The sequence below is a fragment of the Dipodomys ordii genome, unplaced genomic scaffold, assembly GCF_000151885.1.
Source record: "Dipodomys ordii isolate 6190 unplaced genomic scaffold, Dord_2.0 Scaffold242, whole genome shotgun sequence".
Lineage (NCBI taxonomy): Eukaryota > Metazoa > Chordata > Mammalia > Rodentia > Heteromyidae > Dipodomys > Dipodomys ordii.
Window position 1 is genome coordinate 1,886,775 of NW_012267458.1, and position 25,608 is coordinate 1,912,382.

Genomic DNA, 25,608 nt, shown 5'->3' on the forward strand with positions numbered 1-25,608 from the left:
GTTATACCATGGGGGAGGGACATACAAAGCAACAAAGAAATCATCTTATAAATATGTTAGAAACAATCGCATGAAAGAAAAAACATTTGAGGGCTGGGATGTAGCTCAGTGGCAAAGCGCTTGCCTAGCAAGTGCAACGTCCTGGGTTCGATCCCCAGTACCAAAAAAGAAAAGACAAAAAAAAAAATATAGTTAAAAAAAAAACCCAAACAAAAAAAAAAGAAAAAACATTTGAATACTTATGTTGGTGTTCATTTCACCTAACATGTCTAATTTTTCATAACAGAAATAAGAATTTTTATTGTGTGTAAGAAAGCTATTTTAATGATAAGTTTAATACCTGATTTATTATATTTATAGATTATATATTTGTGTGTATATATAAACATATATCATATAGTATATATGTTATATATTTTATATATATAAATATATTTTTGGTATTTACATGTTATATATTTATTGTATTAAAAATAATTAAACTTATAAAAAACAATATTCTTTAATTAAGTTATGACCATCTATATTACATATGTCACTTTAGATCTCCAAATTAGAAATTTGATTTGTGCCAGATCTCAAATACAGATTTTAGTTACCTTTCATAATCCATCTTTGTTGTAATGATGGTTTTCTCATAACATTTGTATTACTTGATATTAAAAATATGTTGAGCCCCCAAAGGCATATATTTCCTTTGTCTCATTATTCAGATAAATACCAGCATGCTTTCTCTAGATAAATAAAGAAACCATTAATAGTGAAGGTCCTATTCAAACAATATATATCTTACTTTTTCTTAGACAATATAAAAAAATTCACATTGCCCATCAGTAGAAACTCTAGGATGAATTTAAAGTATATAAAGAAAAAATGGCCTCTTTTTATTTTTTGTTTCTCAGCGCCTTTAGGAAAGAATAGGCTAATGATAGAAAGAGGCATTATATACAGTGATTACAAACTTGAACTCCAATCAGATTTCTTGAGTTTGTAATACATCTACCAAGCCATATAACCTTAACCAAAAACAAAAACATGCAAATCCTGTGTGTCTCTGTTCTTTCATCTGTAGAATAGCAAAACTCATAGTGTCCTCATCAGAAAAGTGTAAAGATTGCAGGAATTCAGACATGGGAAGTCCTTTAAATAGTACCTGGAAAATATTAGCAGAATTCAATTACTATTCGTGCTATATATTTTTTAAGTTAGCTATATGTTATAGAAGAGAAATTACAGCTGGAACAAAGGATTCAAAAGCAATTACTTTGAACACCCAAAATACAGGCTCTCAGCCCCAGGACTCTGTCTCTAATCTGTTTGAAAGAACAAAATGCTTTCCCAGACAATGCACATATTTCAGTGTCTAATTATATAAGAAGAACAAATCCTCAGCACCTGGGGTTAAGGCTGATGATTAAAAAACACAAGACCCCAAGCCTACTGCTAGATCAATATTCATGGTAATAAAACAGCCACTTACCATTAGTTTGTACTTTATTGTTAAATCATGGAGTGATTATAATTAGTCTTTTTAGAACTGTAGACCTGTAATTCATATTCATAAAGGCACAGAAGAACAGATTTTTTCCCTATAAGATTTAACATAAATTTTTGGTCTCTGTGGCTTTCTATTAATTATCATTGGTATTTGACAGACCCAATTTATGTCTCTTGTATTCTTCAATGCTAACAAAATGACAAGAGCTCCAGAAATTCAAGTATTTCCTTGCAGTAGAAATAAACAATGATCTTTTTTTTATCTGGATGTATTCTCTTGACTATAGTAAAAGGTTTTGAAAACTGGGGAATTTTTTTCCTTAGCTAGACTATTAAAACATCCCAATCTTCAGGATTTCATTCCTGTACCTACGTATTAATGGATTCCACATTGAGGATACATGGGACATTGAGAATAATGAAGTGAGTAAGACAATCTCTCTGCTTTCAAAAGATCGTGTTGAGCAAGGTGCAGCTAGCTTGTGCTTATTAATACTAACTTACTCAGGAGGCTGAGGTCTAAGGATCATGATTCAAAATTAGCCTGGACAGGAGAGTCTATCAGGCTCTTATCTCCAGCTAAACACCAAAAAGCTAGCAATGGAAGTGTGGCTTAAGTGGAAGAGTATCAGTGTTGAGTGGAAAAAGCCATGTTTGAGAGTAAGCCCCTGAGTTCAAGCTTCAGTACCTACACACACACACACACACACACACACACACACACACACACACACACACACACACACACACACACTGGACTGTGTTGTATAGTAGAGAAGGAAGACAGGGAAAACAGGAAATGAACAAGTGCCATCTGTCCATCCTTCTTGATGAGCAAGCCACTCACAGATAGCACTGCTTCTGAGACATTCTTCTAGAGGGAGGAATTACCAAAGCCAGAAAAACCTTCAGTGCCTTAGGTAGGCCCAATTTCTGATATCTCAATATTAGAAATCATTTACTCAGGCAGATAAAAGTGAAGATAAAAGCAGACCACATCTACAACCCAATTAGATTCTTAAGATGCTATAGAAAAATCATCATAAATAAGAACAACTGTGGAGAACCCTCATGAGAAAGAAGCTTCAACCGCTGAGAATACCACATGAGCAAGAGTGTGGTTTGAACGTGTCCACCACCCTTCCCTCTCAGTGCCACTTAAACCCCTCGCACACAAGGACATCTCTCCTCATCTGTCCTCTTAGCTGGCATTCCCATGGAAGCCTGGGGCTACCCTTTCCTGAAAAGCACTAGACTAGTGCCAGATGGTGAAATGCGATAAGCCGCAGCAGGATGGAACCAGCCCATGCTTCCAGGAACTTAACAGACTGTGATTCAATTATGGACCATGCCACTCAGAAGTCAGGCGTGCTGTGCAAAATATCCGGACAGGCTATCTATCTTCAAATTTACCTTAGCTGGGCCTGCCATGGCTCACTCCTCTAATCCTAGCTACTCAAGAAACGGAGATCTGAAGATCCTGAGTGAGAGCCAGCTTGGGCAATAAAATCTGTGTCACTCTTCTTCAAAGACTGCAAGTAGAGTTGGCTCAATAGTAAAGCCCCAGCCTTGAGTGAAAAAGCTAAGAGACAGAACCTGGGCCATGAGTTCATATCCTAGAAGCAGCACACACACGTATACACAAAATAGTATATGAGAATTAAAACAGAGGAGTCTTTTCCAATCCCCGTAAGACCTTCTTCACAGTTGGGAACATCATCATCATCACCATGTAGAGGGGGAAAGAATGTTGAGACTATAGGGTAGCAGGCATTTCCTGGACTTAGGCACTGGGGCAAGAATCTGGTGCCTTTGTTTTCTCATCTATAAATTACTTTGTAAAGTAAGATTGAAATGTAGCAATTTACTAAACTTAGCACTGCATTGGGCAACTAAAATCCTTATCACATGCTAGCTATAGCTAAGAAGTGGTGTATGTTTTCAGTTCCTTTGACAGTAATTTCCTGATTTCTTGCAATGACATTCAGCAAATATTTCATGGAGGCATGAACCAAAGCATTGTGGGAATTACTTTCCAATGCTTGACTGTAGGACGAAAGCTAGTCATACACAAATAGACTCCATCAAAGGCAGACTGAGAATCCCTTCCTTAAAGCAGGCATGGAGAATGAATGATAGAGCCCTCAACCGAATGGATTCCAGGTAGGAAAAAATTAATTGGAAAGAATAAGGACTTGATGAAAGAAAAAAAATGTGAAAGTGTAACATAGAGTGGAGAACAGATTATGTCTCTTTGAGACATAAATGTAATGGGATTGATTTCTGTAGGCTCATTTCATATAGCAATCTAATCTTTGATAAGGAGCTAAAAAAATGGAATGGAAGAAAGACAGCCTCTTCAGTAAATGGTGCTGGCAAAATTGGTTAATCATTTGTAGCTAGATCCTTATATATCACCCTGCACCAGAATCAACTCCAAATGGATCAAAGACCTCGGAGTCAAAGCATACACTCTGAAAACATTTCAGGATGGAATAGGAGAAACCCTAGGTCTCCTTGGCACAGGCCGAAATTTTCTTAATAGAGTCCCAGAAACACAAAAAAATCAAAGAAAGGTTGGACAAAGAGGATTTCATGAGATTGCACAGCTTCTGCATGGCAAATGACATAGCTAGCAAGATCAATAGAAAGCCCATGGATTGAGAGATCTTCACTAGCCATACAACGTACAAGGGTCACAAATCTAAAATGTACCTGGAACTCAAAAAATTAAATCCCCCAACAACAAATCCTCAAAGAAACAACTGCCCAATAAATAAGTGGGCTAAAGACTTAAAGAGAAACTTCTCTGAAGAGGAAAGAAGGATGGCCAATAGACACATGAAGAAATGCTCAACCTCCCTCGCCATAAAAGAAATGCAAATCAAAACAACATTGAGATACCACCTCACCCCAGTTAGATTGGCTATAATCAAGAACTCTAATAACAACAGATGCTGGAGAGGATATGGACAGACAGGAACCTTACTGCATTGTTGGTGGGAGTGTAAACTTGTTCAATTACTTTGGAAAGCAGTGTGGAGGTCCCTCAAAAGACTCCAGACAGAGCTCCCCTATGTCCCAGCAATCCCACTTTTGGGCATTTACCCAAATGATCACAAACAAGACCATACCAGCACAACTATGTTTATTGCAGCATTATTTACCCTAGCTATGATATGGAACCAACCCAGATGCCCCTCAGTAGATGAATGGATCAAGAAAATGTGGTATATATACACAATGGAACTCTATGCCTCCATCAGAAAGAATGACATTGCCCCATTTGTTAGGAAATGGAAAAACTTGTAAAAAATTATATTAAGTGAAGTAAGCCAGGCCCAAAGAAACATAGGTCCCATGGTTTCCCTTATTTGTAATAACTAGTATCTATCTGAGATAAGCAGAAATGGTCAGATAAGTTGTTGTTAGGAAAAATTAACCCCAAGATAAGTATTCAAATGTTTTTTCTTTCTTGTGATTATTTCTAACTTTTTATAAGATAATTTCTTTGTTGCTTTGTATGTCCCTCCCCCACAATATAACCCCTGTTTTCACTGCATTTGATGTTGGTATAATTTGTGGAGGGGAAGGGAAAAAACAAATTGTTCAAATAGGGATACACGTGGACCCATTGCAACAATGAGATGATATGTGGAAAAATGAACTTTACAACTTTGGCCCGGGACGGGGGCGGGGGGGTAGGGAGGCAGAGAAAGCGGAGTGGAGAGGGATTCTGGTGCAGGGTGATATATAAGGATCTAGCTTTAGTTTTCTACAAGTAGATAACCAATTTTTCCAGCACCATTTACTGAAGAGGCTGTCTTTCTTCCATTCTATTTTTTTAGCTCCGTTATCGAAGATTAGATGGCTATAGGTCTGTAGGTTCATTTCTGGGTTTTGAATTCTATTCTATTGGTCCTGAGGTCTGTTCTTGTGCCAGTACCAAGCTGTTTTGATTACTATGGCTTTATTGTAGAGTTTGAAATTTGGTATTAATATTCCTCCAGCAGTGTTCTTTCTGTTGAGGATCGTTTTTACTATTTGGGGTCTTTTATTGTTCCATATGAATTTTTGGATTGCCTCTTCTATTGCCTTGAAGAATGAGGTTGGAATATTGATAGGTATCACATTGAATTTGTAGATAGCCTTGGGAAGTATTGCCAAATCCTCAAAGAAACAATTGCCCAAGAAATAAGTGGGCTAAGGACTTAAAGAGAAAGTTCTCTGAAGAGGAAAGAAGGATGGCCAATAGATACATGAAATGCTCAACCTCCCTAGCCATAAAAGAAATGCAATCAAAACAACATTGAGATACCACCTCACTCCAGTTAGAATGGCTAAAATCAAGAACTCTAATAACAACAGATGCTGGAGGGGATGTGGACAGAAGGGAACCTTACTGCATTGTTGGTGGGAGTATAAACTTGTGCAACCACTTTGGAAAGCAGTATGGAGGTTCCTCAAAAGACTCCACATAGAACTCCCCTATGACCCAGCAATCCCACTTTTGGGCATTTACCCAAAAGTTTACAAACAAGACCACACTAAAGCTACCAGCACGACTATGTTTATTGCAGCACTATTTACTATAGCTGATATGGAACCAACCCAAATGCCCCTCAGTAGATGAATGGATCAAGAAAATGTGGTATATATACACAATGGAATTCTATGCCTCCATCAGAAAGAATGACATTGTCCCATTTGTTAGGAAATGGAAAGGCTTGGAAAAAATTATATTAAGTGAAGTAAGCCAGGCCCAAAGAAACATAGGTCCCATGGTTTCCCTTATTTGCAATATCTAGTATATGTCTGAGTCAATCAGAAAAGGTCAGATAAGGTGATGTTAGGGAAATGAACCTTAAGATATGTATTCAAATATTTTTTTCATGCGATTGTTTCTAAGACATTTATAAGATTATTTCTTTGTTGCTTTGTATGTCCCTCCCCCACAATATAACCCCTGCTTTCACTATATTTGATGTGGGTATAATTTGTGGAGGGGAAGGGAAAAAATCGTTTAAATAGGGATACAGGTGGACCCATTGCAACAATGAGATGTACAAGTCGTTATGTCGAAAACGAACTTTACAACTTTGGTGGGGAGGGAGAGGATTGGGTGGGGGGGCGAGGGGGGAGGATGGGAAGGGATGGGAAGGGGAAACAAAGGAAGAGGCTACAATGCTTGATAAGAAATGCACTCATTATCTTGCCCATGTAATTGTAACCCCTCTGTACAGTATTTTCACACACAAAAAAAAAGATGAAAAAAAAAGAAGAAAAAAAATTCCAGCAAAAAAAAAAGTAATGGGAGCATAGCTGTTTGGGGAGCATAGATGTGAGGACTGTGGAGTTTAAGCACAAAGTGAAATTAAACAAGAAAGGAAGGCTGATTGATTGAACTCATACTAGAAAAAGTCATACTTCCATCCTAGGCCTTTTGTAGTTTATTTTGTTATTGGAAGGACATTATTAAATGTCTCATCAGATGTCAATTGTAGGAAAGTTAGTCTGGCACTCTTGTTGGAGAATGAATTGCATGGTGGAAGAAAAGAGCTACTGCTGTTGTGTCAGGCCATGCCAGTGAAAAAGGGAGAGAGAAACAAAGAGGAATCTTTCTTAAATCATGCCATCTCTAGAGCTTTCTGCAATCAGAGGGCGATTTAAGGGTCCTTCATTTCACTGATAATAAAGGAGGTCTGGAAGGGTTAAAATCTAGGAGCTGATGGAATAAATGAAGGAAATAACTGGTTTTTCCCTGGCCAACTTCAATTTTGCTTACTCACTCTGTCCTGCTTTAATTTTATCTCTACTTGGCATTTTCTGAGTGAAACTAGCTCAGATTTCTAGATCTTGAATAAATGTAACATGTTCATTCTGACCTGTTCCCTTTAATAACACCAAAATTGTCAGTATGTTTGTCTGCTCTGCTTTTGAGGGCTAAAGAGCCCTCAAAATATAAAGATTATAAAAATTATAAAGATAGCTTTATAAACCATAAAACTTTAAACTGTGATCATTGTCACTACTGGAAGGAAACTTTGTATTGGCTGCAAGGCAAAAAAAAAAAACCCTTCACAATATAATTAAAGAATTATACTCCAGGGAAGTGGAGGTATGACTCAAATGGTAGAGCACCAGCCTTGAGCAAAAAAGCGAAGTGAGTCCACAAGGCCCTGAGTTGAAGCAAAATAAAATAATAAAATTGTATATGTGTGTATAATGTATATATAACATACAATATATAATATATGTAACATGATAATGTATGTGTATATGCATAGAGAGAGAAACAAGACAAGAGACAGAAAGCCGAGACAAGCAGAGAGACTTATGCTGTAATAAGTAGATAATTCCCCCATCAAAATGTGTTGATCACTGACAGATTTCTTAGTAGCCACAGTCTTTGCTAAAATTGCTTTGACCTACTAATGTTTTTAAGCATGAATCTTATTTTATAATTATATTGCTGTGTTAAATCTCGCACTTTATCTATTCAGGGGTATCTATTGACTGGTTCTAACCCCCTTGCATCTTATAGCTACAATATGGAAATAGTATTAAAATGTTCTTTTCATTATTATCAAAAATACTATTTAAATATCATTTAAAATATTCTTTTGTAATATTAATAATATTCTTTGACTTCTGACATTGCTCTATAAACATCATGAAACTTCTTGTGTATGTGCTGTTCTTCAAAAGTCAGAATCAAATCATTCTGCGGTTGTTCAAATCATTCTACACTGATGCTTTTAGATGCACATCTGCCTTTCAATCTAATTCCAGAATGGCATGCTAGTCTTTTCTAGTCAGCTATGTGAAAATAAGAGGCATCTCACTTTTCAACATTTCTGAAATAGAATCTCAGATTCCATCTCCTGGCCTTCGCTAGCTCAGAAAAAGAAATGACATTTCTTGCCCAGTTGCTCAAATCTGAAATCAATCTCTGTTGTCTTGCCTTCTCCAATAGTCACTGAACAAAAGCTTGTCACTTCTATCTCCCAGACTATAACCAGAATCTGACTTTCTCTATAGCTCTACTTCCTTGCCTCATCTCTTGCTAGGATTTCTGGGTCTGCCATGTATCCACTAAAACATGAGCCAGATAAGTGCAAGGAATTTTCTGCTTAGTTTACTCCATAGTCCTTGAACTTACAGCTGTGCCTGGCATCTCAAAATAATTACTGAGTTTTGAAGAGCTTTCTAAATTTTGACCCTCCTCTACTTTAGACTCACCGTAATCTATTCTCACTCCAATGGCCAGAATAGTCTTTTTTTTAAAGGTATTTCAAGGCTTATTAAACTTTCAAGCCCAATTCAACCCTCCAAAATGTTTCCAATTTTATACTGGGGAAAAAAATCCTAACTTCTACCATCAACTTCAATACATCCGCTTCTCTGACTTACTCTAGGGACACTTTCTCTATTTCATTATGCTTTCTACTTGCGTTTTGTATGACTCATTCTTTCTTCATCCTTCAAGTCTCTATTTAAATGGCTGAAAAGTTAGGCCTTCCATGATCTAAAATAAGAATCCAGGCACTCAAGTACCCTGGGACTTTTCATTTCTGTCCACTTTTTCTCAACTGCAATGAATATTCAGGAGAAAAAGGCCTTATTTAAATCACAACCTTATTCCCACGATCTAGAACAAGGCCTGGAACCAGCAGGGTTTCAATAGTTACTTGATGGAAAAAAAAAAGAGGTAAACTGCCCATACCATGTATGTTAATTCACTAGTTCTTTGTAACTAGGGCTTGGTCAGTTCAAGAGGATCCCACAGGATGCTGAATTCACCATGGCCATGGGAAAAGACAAGAATGGAACTGATATGTGTTCTTCTAGGCTGGACACCCAAATGAATGTTCTCAAATGAGAAGTCAAACTTGCCCTTATTACCAGCATGCTAAGCAAGTAAGCTGCCCGACCTAGATAAAATGCCGTGACAGAGCATATAAAAATATTATTAAAACTGATACATACTACAAATTTATACAGTGGCTCATGACTGTAATCCTAGCTACTCAGGAGACTGAGATCTGAGGATCGTGATTCAAAGCCAGTCTGGGCAGGAAAGACCATGAGACTCTTATCTCCAATAAACCACTCAAAAAAACAGAAGTGGCGCTGTGGCTCAAGTGGTAAAGTGCTAGCTTTGAGCTAGCTGAGGGACAGCACCCAGGCCCAGAGTTCAAGCCCCAGGACCAACAACAAAAAAAAAAGTTGGCATCAGAAAGATCAATATTACAGAAATGGGATCTTTTGAAACATTTTTCTTTTGTTTGTCCTGTCTTGAAAATACTACCTTTGAAATAGTATAATATTAAACAGAATGGTTCTCTTGTTTTCTCTCACAAGCTGTGTAGCAGATAGCAATGATTAAAATAAGCGTTTCCTTGGGGAAACTGCTTTTCTAATCTTCAAATCATTTCTATCTTCTGTATTGTTGTATAAATGTAGTTTGGTTGACTCTTTTTTTCCTTAGGTACCTAAAAGTAAAAATAAAATTTGTAATGCCCATCTACATAGATCTGTTAAAATAAGTTTAATCTCATCTTTGAGATCTCATTTAAATGCAGTCAAAATAAGTCTACATAGTCTTTCTTATTGTTAGCAAATACTGTCTGCTGGATTTCTTTTTCTAATATTTGTAAAATGTTAATTCTGAAGTAAAAGGACTGATGAACAGTTGTGGGTAAACAAAAGAGATATTCTGAAGTTTCAGGATTGTGAGGGGGATAGAGCTTATTTATTTTTATTATCTTTAAGTAATTGTATTAAGGGGTTAAAGTTCAACATAATAATTTATTAGTGCAATGCATCTTGATCAATGCCCTTCTATCATTCTCCCCATCTCTCCCATCCCCACCCAACCCTGCAAGTTACCTAGCTCCATTTTCAAATATGTGCTTTGCATAATTATGACTGTATTCATAGTATGAGAAACTGCTAAGTTTCTCATACTCAAGAGAAACATTTGTTGCTAAGTATTTCAGGGATAAAAGATACTTTTAAAGATGGGTGTGCTAGAATTAGTTATTCATAATACTTGAGTAAATGCCGTGCAATACAATTTTAGAACATAGTACATAAATTTATATGTTTCCAAATAACATTTCAAACAAAATTGATGTAAAGACAAAGAATGAGTCAGGCTCACAAGGAGAGTGAAAGACGATGAATATGGCCCAGATAGATTCTTTCAAGACTCAATGAAACTAGTTTTTGGAAGGGAGAAGGGGAGAAGAGAGAGAGATAGAAAGGGTGAAATTACTGGAATATATCGTAAACATGTGTACAATCTCCCCCATAGGATAGAAGCTAATAAAATGATGTTAAAGAAAAAAGACAAAAAGTGAAAGATACCTTTTTTTTAAAAAGTCACAGAAATAAACATCAAACTAGGAAAAAAAATTCCTGTTCTGTAATCATTAGGTTTCTAAGATATACTACTGCAAGAAATAGAAAAGTTAAAAAAAAATAGAACCTGGTTATTATCCTAGGCCTCAAACTCATGCCTTACCTGCCTCTGACTTCTTAGTGTTACATCAATACATGCAGAAGAACAGTTAGAAGATATTACATTATTAGCATAGATAGAAAAATATGTAACTAAAAATTGGCAACTATGAAAAGGTTAATGTGTAAAAATGCTACTATATCTGCCACAAATATACATACATGTGTGTCTGTGTCATGAGTATATCATATATATGCATATATTAACTCACTTATATTAGTAATCACTAGTGACAGTTTAAAAATAATATTAGTCTCTGTCTTAAGAGATATTTTGGCAATAAATTTAAATGTTCATCTCACTACAAAACCACCTCTTGAGAATAGAAAACATATTGGTGCTTTGTATAGTTACGTTTATAAAAGACAAAGAACTAGAAATCATTAGTGGGCAATAACATCATCTTCAGAAATGCCCTGTTTGGTTAGGTAAACGTATCTTTCATATACGTGAAGGCCTTCCACAACATTTCCAGTGTTCTCTAAGTCCACATTTTCAGGTTCTGAAACATCAGACATTAGGCAAACCATTCAATATTCTGTCTTTAGCTGTGATTATGTCTCTCACAAAGCCTATGGTACTTGCTGGCCAAGTCTATGTTTTATTCACTGCATTATAGTGAATATCCACCTAGTATCTGCTACACTGTAGGCTGAATAAATTAAATTCACTTTTTTTGTCAGTCATGGGGCTTGAACTCTGGGCCTGGGCACTGTCCCTGCGCTCCTCAACTCAAGGTGAACGCTCTACCACTTGAGCACCACTTCCAAATTCACATATTTTTATATAAAAAATATATGTCTAGAAAATACATTGTGCCTAGTTTAAGGTCACCACACAAACAAATGGACACTGCAGTTCGAATTTCAGATAAATTATTTTAATGGACACATTATCTCCCAAGTATTACATGGGAACACCTTATACTACAAATTATTCATTGCTATCTGAAATTCTTTGTTCACTTGTATTTTTATTGACTGCATCTGGCAAATCTAACCTAGTTCTTGTAATTAATTAGGATTTACACATTCATTGCATTAGTCATTTGCCAGCAGGTATTTATTGCTTTGTTAAATTGTTAAATAATGCACTGCATGCATACCATGTTCCAGGAACAACCACATCACTGGGACTCAGGGATAAATAATACTGATGTATTCTTTCCTCATAGAGCATTTCTTTCAGGGAGACAATATGGACAATGAAAAAGTAAATGAGTGAAATACTAAACTAGCAAGATAATTTTATTTAATAAATACCATGAGGAAAACCCAGCATAATGATAAGGTAGAGGATGGGTCAAAGTTCATCCTAGATAATACATTATTAAATGATGAAAACAAGTAAGGGCCATCTAGCAAGAAATAAATTTGACTGTCATAAGACAAGCCTGAAAACTAAGTTGTCATGGGCAGGGGGTTTTGCAGAATGGTGGGGTCGTTGTCTAAGTGTGTGAGAGACAGAGAGGTTTGGAGAAAGAACAAAATTGTGCATCTGGTTAGAATGGGAACTGACTGGGTAGTTAAATTAGAGAGTGACATGAGCGGAAATCTTTCTGAAAGACCCAGTGGGATTCTGTGTAAAGAACAGATGGGCAGATTAAGAGGTGAAGAATGAAAGTGGAACCCTAGTTGGAAGATGATGAAGTGCATAGACTCCTGGCAGGCTGGTGACAGCAGTGGATGAACTGTGAAAACAGAAACTTAGGCTCTAATGTATGGTTTTTCATCCTGGACCAGAGAGGAGTTGTGTGAGAGGAAGAGGAATCCACCTGTCTCACACTTTAAGCGGTACTGGTTGCACGCACGTGCTGTCTAGAGAGTGAGTTGATCTGTGTCCTTCATTCTCAGTTGCCGATACTGGCCTCCTCGGTCGTTAGCCTCTACTTCCTTGAACTCACCGATGTCTTCAAACCCGTCCACTCCGGGTTCAGCTGCTATGACCGGAGCCTCAGCATGCCATACATCGAGCCAACCCAGGAGGCCATTCCCTTCCTCATGTTGCTTAGCTTGGCTTTTGCTGGACCTGCGATTACGGTAAGACTTACACCCGCTCCTACCACATACCCAATTGCATTCCTTTGTCAGCCCCAGAAAACTAAAAAAAAAAAAAAAAAATCATGTAATGTGTTATATAACAAGGAAAAGGTGAATTATTGATTTTAAATGTGGAAGATCAGCACTTTGGGCTACTTCAACAACATCCTGTAATTACTAGTTTAAAATCATTGGCTTTAAAAGCTAAGAAAGACTAATATGATGTCAAAAATGATTAAGCTGTATATACACTTGTATAAGCCCTTCTGGAATGGCTTTGTAAATCTATAATTTTTGAGTGATAATAGGGCATCTACTTATTACATTTTATGTTATGTGTTTGCCATCTAAAGTATAGAAAACAGAAGAAAAACATAATAATATGGTCAAAAGATTTCTTCTTAAACATAAATATTGTTTACAATTTATTTTGATTATGAATATTGATCTGGGAACAGTAGAAGGTTCTGAGGTGGGGATGAAGAGTATAGAAGCATGATATATATCTTTATCTCTCTAGATAAATACATACATACAGATATCAATCGATAGATCTATGCAGATATATACACAGATAAGGATATATATAGATATCTATATACTCAGATAGAAATATACAAATATAAATCTTATCTATCCATGTATCCATATAAATGTATACAGATGATATATATGTATATATGCATATTATATATTTAGATGATATATGGTATCATGATATATGATATATGATATAGATTATGATATAGATCCATATAATTCTAGTACTGATACAGACCTATAGATATGTATAGATTTATATTACACCAAAACCCATGAAATACTGTTTAAAAAGAAGGAAGGGTACCAAACACTGGTGGCTCATGCCTATAATCCTAGCTACTCAGGAGGCTGAAATCTGAGGATCATCATTTGAAACAGCCTGGTAAGGAAAATCTGTTAGACTCTTATTTCCAATTAAGCACCAAAAAAGCCAGAAGTGGAGCTGTGACTCAGCTTGTAGAGTGCTAGCCTTGGGCACAAAAGCTCAGAGACAGTGCCCAGGCCCAGAGTTCAAACCCCAGGACTGGAAAAAAAAAGAAGGAAGGAAAGAATAATTAAGGGATATAACAGAGAGGATGAACCTATTTAATATACACTGTAAACTCTATGCATCTATGGAATTATCATGATGAAAGCCTTTTGTACTATTAATATATGTCATCACAAATTTTTAAGTAAGAAAATATAAAGCAAAACCGACTAGATCAAAACTTACCTCATACCTGCCCCGCCCCACACAAACACACTCATAAGATCATTAACTACATTTGCACACACAGAGCACATACATAAAGAAATGCCATAACCTTCTGGAACTGAGTTAAAGCATGGTTTTAGTTATTTTATAGGTAAATATATACTTCACACATAAATAACACACGTTTAGATAAATTCATTTATCAACCATCTCTTCTACCCCAAACACTAGCTAAACAGCAGAGGACATGTTTCCAGGGCAATAACATTCATTCACTCGGTGCGAACTCTTGCTTTCCTTTGATCATGCTCCAGGACAGCAGAGTAGGTGGCTATTAAATCATTAAAAGCTGCATTTAAGTGGAGGTTTTATGCAATATTAGGATGATTTGGCCTGTTGATATAGCAGCAGTTTTAGAAAAGATTGCATAGATCTCTACTCAATACTATTTGGTAGCTCTGATTTTGATTTTTTTTAATGTCTTCCATATTAACTAATAAACAGCATGATATTTACACTGTAAATAAATTATGTATGTAAGTTATATCTTCTCAGAAGATAACATTGGAAGTTGACTTTTATATAGAACTTTAATACTTCATATTAAATGCTTCAAAATGACTATGTCACTTAAATTATGGAAACTCCACAGTGACTAGAACTATTAAAAAATATATACTTGGAAGTAGTCATAGTTCGGAGAGAGACATTTTTAAAGGGTGCTATTGCTGAAAACCAATTTTGTCTTTTTTTTCTAAATACTTTACAAAAATCCTTGTCACTTAGAGCAGAAAGAATATGCGCTTTCTACGCACAGCAGATACTATTTCTCTCTGTAGAGCTATAGTGCCCAGATTTATTATAATTGATGTGTTTGAAGTAAAACACGTCAAGTGCCACACAAAGGATTATGACTGCTATCATTTAGATAATTTGCTTCTTGTATATCTAGAAGTCTTTCTTCCCTGAGCTTGCTTATCAAGTCACGTGGGAAACAAGTCTCATCACGATGCTTGCTTCCTGCCAGGACTATTTTTCTCACAGAGCTTCTTTCCCTGAGATTGTTGCCTGTGGCCTTGGACTCCCCATGCTCCCTTTTCTGGTTACACATCTTCAGTATAAAGTCCAAGAATATTTTCTGGGCTCTTTGAGGTCGAGGCTTTCTTTCTTTCTTGAGACCTGGGAAAGGAAGGAGGAAGATCACCATGTGTGCCTGCCCCTGAGCTGACCTTGACTTGGCGTAGGAGAGTTTCATGGTTCTTCAAGTCTGCTGTGAGCATCTTTACGGAAAGGGGAGCAAAATAGGGGGCCATTTGCACCCTAGGGCTCCTAAACCATATGAAAACTTCTGTGCACTCCTGGGTGTCAGCATTTTTCTTCTATGCTGGTGTGTGTGTGTGTGTGTGTGTGCGCGCGCGCTCACTGATAGTAGGGTTTGGACCCAGGGCTTGTTGCTCTTGCTTAGCTTTTCTGCCCAAGGATAGTGCTCTACCACCTGATCCATACCTCTACTTTCAGCTTTTTTGGTGGTTACTCAGACATAAGAGTCTCATGGACTTTCCTGCCCAGGAAGAGCCATAATCCTCAGATCTCAGATTCTTGAGGAGCATTTCTGATTACAAGTGTGAACCACCGGTACCTGTCTGGCTCTCATGCATTTTGAGTAAATCACACTGAGTCAGATTTTGTTAGTGCTCGAATCAAACACCATTTCTTTTACACATCTTTCTCTCCAAATGTGCACTATACTTCTTTCACATTTTGACATCAATGTCTTGTAGGCCTTCTCCCAAAACACACTTTTTTTTCAACATTGATCCTATTGTATTACATAGTAATCTTGTTCTAGGACCCTAATTCTGTCTATAATCTTACTTCACAGTTACTTCTCTCATTACTGAACCACATTCTTGTAAGTGACAACAGACACATTCTAACCTTTGACTTTCAATGACATCATTTTATTCCATCCTTATGGTGACACAAACCTGTAGCTAAGATAGAGTCAGGAGGAAAGTAAAGATGCGGAGGGAACCCATCATTAGAAATGGCTTTGAAGCCGGGTACTGGTGGCTCATGCCTGTAATCCTAGCTACTCAGGAGGCTGAGACCCGAGGATTACAGTCCAAAGCCAGCCCAGGCAGGAAAGTTCATGAAACTCTGATCTCCAATTAACTACCAGAAAACCAGAAGTGGCACTGTGGCTCAAGTGGTAGAGTGCTCACCTTGAGCTGGTGAGCTCAGGGTCAGCACCCAGGCCCAGAGTTCAAGCCCCACGAACTACCAAATAAAGAAAAAAGAAATAGCTTTGAGAGAGAGACAGGGACAGAGAGAGAGACAGAAAGAGGAGAGAGAGAGAGAGAGACTTCTTATATTTTACCCATTCACAGGGAGAAAGCACCACAAAAGCAAGAATGATTCCTTAAAGGGGACTTTATATGGGCCAAATAAAGATAATTGATTTAATACAAGCATTTAAGTATGAACTGTAGTGTTTGCTTGCCAGAGTTCTTTTTGTTCTTTGAGACATCATCCTAATATTACACATAAAACTGTAAAAATGCTTTTCATTCCTGTGAAATAGATTGTTATCTCTTTTTTCAAAATCATCCTTCAGCTAAAAAATTTCATTCTTCAGCATTCAATTCTCTTTTACTGTACAAAGATAATAAAACCAGCATTTCATTTAGGTTCTGTGAAGATTATTTTTCAGAGGAAACAACCCAGAATGTCTGTGTTTATCATAAATCTTCATGAAATTACTTGAATAGATTATAAATTATGTATAATTTCTTCCTAGGAATACAAGTTTCTTATGTATTTTAAGGCCAAATACATGTAATTTCATTTTCTACTGGAATCGGATTATAGTTCCTGGTGACTAACCTTGACTTTAGGAGAGTATATCACCTGCTTGTAGAACATTATCAAATATGGCATAGCTTCTAAAAAGCAATTCATTGGAAATTTAAACACTAAAGACTCTGATAAATAAGGCAATAGTTATATTGGCTTGTTTTATTGTATAAGAAAGACATTTCAGATTACATGCTCTTCTTATTTCAAGGACAAAATATTTCCTCTCAATATCTTTCATAGAACAGTTATTAGAAAACCTATCTCTTCCCATCTAAAATCCATCCATGATATAACACATACACACAGAGACATAGACACAGACACACACACACACACACACACACACACACACACACACACACACACATTTCTATTGCTTCTTTAAAGGCTGGATACAGCATAAAACAAAATATCATAAAAAGGTACACTTCATAAACTATGAAAACAGCAACAAATAATTTTATTGTCCAGTCTAAATCCCCCAATGTCTTGCACAGTCTAACATGCTATTCAGAAAGAGTAGAAATAACCAGAAGTAAGTTGTATTTACATTAGGAAGGATGAACGCTTACTCTGAAAATTCTTTTTAAACCAAATCAAGTCATTTTGAAAGCCCGTGCAATTACATCTAGAAAAAGGAAGTGAAAATTGATTTGACCCTTGAGAAGATCAATTGGGCTAATATACTTGTCAATATACAGACAACAAACCTCTGTTTGTACTTCACAATTAAGCCAATAGTGTTGACACCCCCTTTGACATAGAGGTTTTAGCATATTAAAACAATGAATATAAAACTCCTGTAGTCTCAAGGTCATTTTAGTTCATGGCCACTGTGTTGTATCATAAAATACATTTTCCTAATGGCATTGCACCAATAAATTCCTGGATAATTTATCATTCATGGGCAATGTGTGAATCATTACACGTGTAATTGGAAAGAAAACAACAAAACAAAATTGTTTGCAGAATTATTGAAGAAATGAATTATTCTCTTAAGCATGCTCCAGTGTCCTTCAAGAATGAGTGCTTGTCTTGGAATGATGGATTTGAGATAGCCGTTGTATTGGTCTGCATAGACAGTATATTGTGTCAAGTTCTGTCTTAATAAAATTTCAAGCCTAGAGTATTTCCAGGTCTCACCTGAAGTGATGAAATAGGAAGATATTTGCAAAGAAATAAATATGGCTAGCTCAATATTCAATAGTTTGAAATCAATTCCTTTTGATTATTACTATATTGATCTTTAAGGAGTTTATTATGCCCATATTTTCATATATGTGATTATTGGCAGTAACTTTTAAAACATGTTAAATCACATATGTTAAATCACATATTAGTCTTATATTTTATACTACATATAAAATATATAATATATGAGAATCAACAAAATAATAAATATAATATAAAATGTATAATAAATAATCTATATAATGTAGAAAAATATCTTATCCAGAAGAATCTTGACTCTTTTTGTTGGTGGTGGTGGTCATGAAGTTTGAACTCAGGCACTGTCCCTGAGTTCTTTTGCTCAAGGCTAGCGCTCTACCACTTTGAGCCACAGCTCCACTTCATTTTTGAGCAGTTAATGGAGATAAGAGTCTAATGGGGAGTTTTCTGCCAAAGCTGGCCTCAAATTTTGATCCTCAGATCTCAACCCCCTGGGTTAAGGATTACAGGTGTGAGCCACCAGTGCCTGGCTGAATCTTGACTCTTAATAGAGCATACACTATATTACCTCCATGTAGAATTAAATGTAATAATATTAACACTTGAAGTTGAATGCCATAGGCTTATTGTCATTGTTTTTATTAAAGGCACTATAAACACTAAAACTTTAAGTACTTTAAAAATTAAGTGCTAAGCTAATAATGACCGCTGCGAAGAGGTTCCCCCTGAAGAAATCTAACCTTACCTTCATATAGTTATAATCTTTATGGTGAAGCTGTGAAACAAATATTTCATCTTCAAGTTTATTTAATTAAAAAATCATGGAACACAATTGAATACAGTAACATATTCAGCCCATTTGCTACATTTCAAGTGCTCAGCAACCACATGTGGCTCCTGTCTACTCTAACAGACAAGAGAAAGCATAGAAGGGTGTCCGGGACAACCAGGCATCCCATAGTACTCTTCCACACTCACACTTGCTCTCTACGGGGTAAGCCATCTGCTGAATTCAAAACTGGCTTATTGATCTGATTTGCTCACAATAAATGTCACTGCTCCAAATGATGGCATCTTTTCATTTTCCCTCATCATCTTGTTTTCATGAAATTAAGGATGGAAGGATGCCAAGGCTGGAAGTGTTAGGGCAGAATCAATCATCATGTGACTGGTGATGGAGAATAATTGTTGCACGAAGGTCTAAAGCTTGATTACTACGGCCAGGCTCCAGTCCACATCCCAGTGCATACAATTGAGCCAAATCTGTTTGCAGTACCCCTCTTACTTTTTTCTCAATGCTTGGTCAAATACTCAGAAGAAACTGCATATACCTCAATATACTTTTAAGAAAAATACATCTCTGCTATGCTAAAGTGATGGTGTGTTAAGAGATGCTAGAGATGTGTTTTTATCTTGCTACTGTGACAGGTATTGCAAGACTCTTTTGCCTGAACCCCCTTTTATCTTTGCAGATCATGGTAGGGGAAGGAATTCTCTATTGTTGCCTGTCCAAAAGAAGAAATGGAGTTGGACTGGAGCCCAATATTAATGCTGGAGGCTGTAACTTTAACTCTTTTCTTAGAAGAGCCGTCAGATTTGTTGGTAGGTGTGGGAAACCACAATGAAAAGAAATGCTTTTCCAAACAGAAATGTTATATTTAATCATAGATATTAAGTCTCTAAAGCCATAATTTAGATGTATGATTTGGGGCACATGATAAGGTTTATGGTATATAAGAAACTGGTAAAACTCTAAAATTTAGGCTTTGCATTAAGAAACTGGTAAAACTCTAAAATTTAGGCTTTGCATTATAAGTGTGTTGTTTAAGGGTATGGTTCTTGTTTAGAGAACTCACCCCCACAACTCTGTGTGTTTTTGTTGTCACTCTGGTGGAAGCATGAATTTGCTCTTAAATGGCTTCACCAAATGTGCTCTAATTTTTAAAATAAAGAACCAATGTCAGCAGGCCAACATAAATGGAACACACGTGGGAATAGAGTACTACATCATGGTTCTTTTCCCTTGATTGTGATCTCTAACTTTACCTCCTATTTTTTCTGAGACTATAGGAAGCCTACAGGCCTAGATAAGGAGTATCTGAATCAAATAAGTTTCTAAGTCTTCATCTCTTCTAATTAGATGAGATCATCTTCATGTACTTGGAATCACAGATTTAAAAACCTTGTATTGTAATTGTAAAGGTGATGAACAGAGGGGTTACAGTTACATAAGTCAGAGTACATTTCTTTTTAGACAATGTCACTCTTTTCCTCACTCTCTCCCAGTTTCACCTCCCCCATCCCTACCTACACATGGCATAAAGATCATTTTCAACACAGTGTCTAGTGAGTAGCATTGCTGCATTTATTCATCCTTTGTCCTTACACTTACATTCCCCCCCCTCATCGTTTACCCTACCAAAGACAGATAAATGAACAAACAAGGCAAAAAGAAAATAACACAGATTTCTTTTAGAGCTAACTTTAGTGATCATCCACAATATGGAATCCACAAACTAGAGTGTTTTCTGTTTCTCAATGAATTATTATAAAGTCAGTCTTCTCTATAATATGCTAGCTCAGAAAAAAACAGGTAACAGTAGTTAATATCTAATAAATAATCAAATACAACCTTCTCTCCCATGAAATGAAATGCCTGCTCTAAATCATTCCTTGATCCCCATTTTTTAAGACATTTTCTTAATATCACATTGAGGTGGTTGGAAAATAAGGATCCTCTTAACCTTGTATTTGATTCAGGGAAAGAAAACTCCAGGTTACATAGCTTATCTCAGAGAAAATTATCCTCAACATATCAAAATGCTTTGGACAAATGCTTATACACTCTGAAATGCTGTCCACCACCCTATCTCCTTTTGATCTGCAAATCCTTATCTCTTCACCATCATGTTGTATGCTTCTAGGAATTAGAACGTAGAAATATAGTTTCTGGGTCATAAATTTTGGATGAGTGCGTGAAGGAAGAATTGTAGTCACGGTGATTAGGTTATAATAATCAGAGAAGAAAAATGAAAAATGGAGTAGGTACAAGCCATTGTTCTGGGTCTAGCTGGCTAGCCCAATCATAAGTCAGAATCCAGGGGTTCAAGTCAGAATGGAGCCAAGGGCATCAACACAACCAGAAAGGAGTGGGTGAGTTGAAGATCATACAAATTGGAGTGGAGAACAAGACACATGAAGGAGACCAAGCAAAGGAGGTAAGGCAGGCCTAGAAGTTGAGTAGCTGAGATTTTTGTTGACTGATCCCCAAAGGTTCTCCACAGGTTGGAATCTGGACAGGAGATATAAGAATATCATCCCCAAATTTCCAAACTTGAAGCAGGTTATTATTATTGTTGTATTTATTTCTATAACAAAGCCTAACCTGCCCTCTTCCCTGTTTATCAGCATTCCTGGCATGCCTGTAGTTTGTAGGGAATAAGAATTGATTCTGTAGTATTTGTTGATTGTGGGTGGAGTTAAAGACATAAGGAAAGAGATTTGGCAGCTCCAAAGTATTCAGGAGTTTAAAATTATTCGTAGTATTCCTCCTGGGATTGTTAGTCAGTACTAGGGCTTGAACAAAGGACCTCATACTCTCACTTGGCTTTTTTTTTTTGCTCAAGGTTGGTGCTTTACCACTTAAGCTATACCTCCACTTCCAGCTTTTTGCTGGTCAGTTGGAGAGAAGAGCGCTGTGGATGTTTTTCTGCCCAGGCTGGCTTTGAACCAAGATCCTCATATCCCAGCCACCAACACCTGGCCATTCAAGCCACCTTAAATCCCACAGGAAATTGACTTTACATGCTTCGAGTGTCTGACAAGTGGCCAGTGGTGAATCATGTTAAGAATTGACCTTATTGAACAAAACTGCCACCAAATTACTCATTGCTCTAACTTCATTTTTACACAATCTATTTAGGAATGTTCTATGCTATGTTCTCAAAACAGACTTGGAGAAAATGATGACAAGTGATTTTTAGGTCATCATATTAGTGTGACATGAACATGCTGACGCTGGTATAATCTGGTAATGATGCTTTTCATTTTGTGTATAGGAGTTCATGTCTTCGGACTCTGCTCCACAGCTCTCATTACAGACATTATACAGCTGTCCACAGGATATCAAGCCCCCTACTTTCTGACGGTTTGCAAGCCAAACTACACCTCTCTGAATGTATCTTGCAAAGAAAATTCCTACATTGTGGAAGACATATGCTCAGGTTCTGACCTCACAGTAATCAACAGTGGCAGGTGAGAAATGGAGACATAAAACCACCACAGGTTGATGTTTTTATTATTCAGAAGTGGTGTGGGGTACCATATTCACCATGCCTTTTTCAGGCATAATAATGTTGGGGGGGTTTTGTTTTCAATTCTGCAGTCTCTTCAGTGACTGTAACAAAAGTCTGCAGACGTTATCCAAGTACTTCTCTTGGTCTCTGAATTTAAGTTTCATAGACTTGTTACTAATCTGCTCATTACTGAATTCCACTCATGACTTGTTATCTACTCTCATTATGGTTTTAGGTTTCCACTATTGATTTATTCTAGCATATTTTTGGAGCTTTACTGTTAATATGTGTTTGTTTTTTTGTTGCTGGCTTAAATGGAAGACTAAACATTTAAGCTAGTTACTTCAATTGCCCCTCTTTCTCTCCCTCCCATGCCAGTATAGTTCCTAGAACTCAGGCCCTTACACTCTCACTTGGCTTTTTCACTCAAGTCTGGTGCTCTACCGCTTGAGCCATGCATCCAGTTCTTACTTTTTCTGGTTAATATGTGTCTCAAGGATTTATCTCTCCAGGCTGGGTTTGAACCATGATCCTCACATCTTAGCCTCTTGAATAGCTAGGATTACAGATATGAGCTCCTAGTGCCCAGCTATCTTTTATCAAGAGAATCATATGAATTTCCCCTTTGACAGAGATTGAAAAAAAGTAATAATCTGTTTGCCTTGAATGAACCCAGAAGATCCGAAACAGCTTCTGAACTATAAGGAAATCACTAATGTCCTGAGTTTTTTCAATCAACAAAGCAAAAACAAAGCCAGGTGCTGGTGACTCATACCTGTAACCCTAGCTACTTAGGAAGTTGAGATCTGAGGATCTCGGTTAGAAGCCAGCCCTGGCAGAAAAGTCTGTGAGAATCTTATCTCCAATAAACTACTCAGAAAAGGCTGGAAGTGGCATTGTGGCTTAAGTGGTAGAGCGCTAGCTTTGAGCCAGAACTCAGGGACAGCACCCAGGCCCTGAGTTCAAGCCACAGGACTGGCACACATACACAAAAGCAAAAGCAAGCTTGTGTGACAAGAGAATGTGTATGAGAAATTCAAGAGATATAAATTATCAAGGGATCTGGGCTATTAAATGCTTATTTAAGAATTGAACAGCATTCAATGAATTCTCAAAGATCTACTGAAGAGTGAAAATAGATTGATAACTATACTTGCAAAATAAGACCTGAAATTATGTGATTACACATATATAGGTTCTCAACGATTATTCAGTACTTTCAGGTCTATATACATATCCATTTCCTCAACCATGTTACATTGTGTTACATAATAAATAACAAAAAATTAGGAGAGCACTACCATGATGAATTTCACTTTTATAGTTTTTAATTTATTACAAGAAATCTCCTCCTCCTCCTCCTCCTACTCCTCCTCCTCCTCCTACTCCTACTCCTCTTCTCCTCCTCCTTCTTTTTTATTTGTCTCTTTCAGTATCTCTTATTATCCAACACTCAAATTCCAACCTTTCTCTCTTGAATAAAATAGTCTATTATTCAAGATTTTACCAGTGTTTGAAGTCAGGGCCTTCTGCTTACTTTGCTGGTAATCTATCATTTGGACCATGGTTATTTTGGAGATGGATATTCACAGACCCTTCTGCCCAGGCTGGCTTTGAACCATGACCTTTTGGACTTTATCCTGAGTAGCTAGGAATACATGTGTGAGTTACTAGCACCATGTTATGTTTTTGTTAATATTGGTTTCATTTTATTTTTTGAAAAAAATCTAAATATAAGTTAAAGTTACTGCTTCTTGCCTTGTGGCTTTGAGTTGACATCCCATTATTTATAAGCACTCATTTATTTTTGAAATGATGGCTAGCAGTGTATCTGAGTTCAAAGGCATAATCTGCCTCCTCTCCTTTGACAGAAAGTCCTTCCCTTCTCAACATGCGACCCTCGCCGCCTTTGCTGCTGTGTACGTTTCAGTAAGTAACTGATTCTTTAACAATAAACCGTGTCCTACAGAAAATCAGATAAATGAGCACCCTGCCAGGGGACTAATTAGATTACAAACTTTAATGTGACAACCTTTTAAGCAGGTACATTGAAAGCAAAAGTCAAATGCCACTATTAAAAAATGGAAAGTGAAAGCAATTTTTCTATATAACCAATATTAACCTTGTAGCCTTTCTTTGCAACATTATACTTTGTGGTGGATACTCTCAAATATGAAAATGTTACAACTAATTTTAATATTTGAGGGAATGAGATCAAGTCTACAAGGACAGTATTTATGTAACATTGGTAAATTCTAAGTCAGTGTAGATTTGATCAATGTTGTGCCATGGAAAGTCATTGTATCTGATTATTATAATAGCCCATGGAGTCTTTGGTGAGCCAAAGAGATTTTGTCCCAAAGAAACATGATGATGAAAGTTATCTGATTGAACAGTCTGCGTCAGTCCTTCTCAAGCTTCCATGCATGCAGTAAGAACACTGATCATTTGATGAAAGTTGTCATACATCCCCATGGTTAGCTGGTTTCTAGACAACAGAGCCATAGCAGGAGACACAGATGGTACAGCTGAGGTCAGCAGTGTCTGGGAGACTTGGTTTACATTTTCATTTGATGGGACTTTTCTAAGAAAATGGATTTCTAGCATACTTACCCCACTTCTTCTCTTTTTCAGATGTACTTCAATTCCACGCTAACCGACTCCTCCAAGCTTCTAAAACCCCTCCTGGTGTTCACGTTCATCATCTGTGGCATCATCTGTGGGCTGACACGCATCACTCAGTACAAGAACCATCCAGTTGATGTCTACTGTGGCTTTTTAATAGGAGGCGGGATTGCCCTGTATTTGGTTAGTGATTTGTTACTATTTTCTGATGAACTACAGCTTTAAAAAAATGAAAAAATGTATAAGATACTTGCTGCAATTTACTTACAATATATTTGCACAAAAATTGTCACAGCAAATTAAGATAGCTGGAGTTGTGCATGGTGGCACATGCCTATAATCCTAGCACTCAGGAAG

General features: G+C 36.8%; 1 protein-coding gene across 1 annotated transcript in view; it reads left to right on the forward strand.

Annotated features, from left to right (window-relative positions):
• The window catches only part of LOC106000800 (lipid phosphate phosphatase-related protein type 4), a 46,289-nt gene that overhangs the window by 18,018 nt on the left and 2,663 nt on the right, over nt 1–25,608 (forward strand). The window contains exons 2-6 of the mRNA XM_013036035.1: nt 12,877–13,062; nt 19,804–19,933; nt 22,390–22,585; nt 24,498–24,555; nt 25,261–25,434. Coding sequence (XP_012891489.1) covers nt 12,877–13,062; nt 19,804–19,933; nt 22,390–22,585; nt 24,498–24,555; nt 25,261–25,434 — 744 coding nt within the window. The remainder of the gene's footprint in view (nt 1–12,876; nt 13,063–19,803; nt 19,934–22,389; nt 22,586–24,497; nt 24,556–25,260; nt 25,435–25,608) is intronic.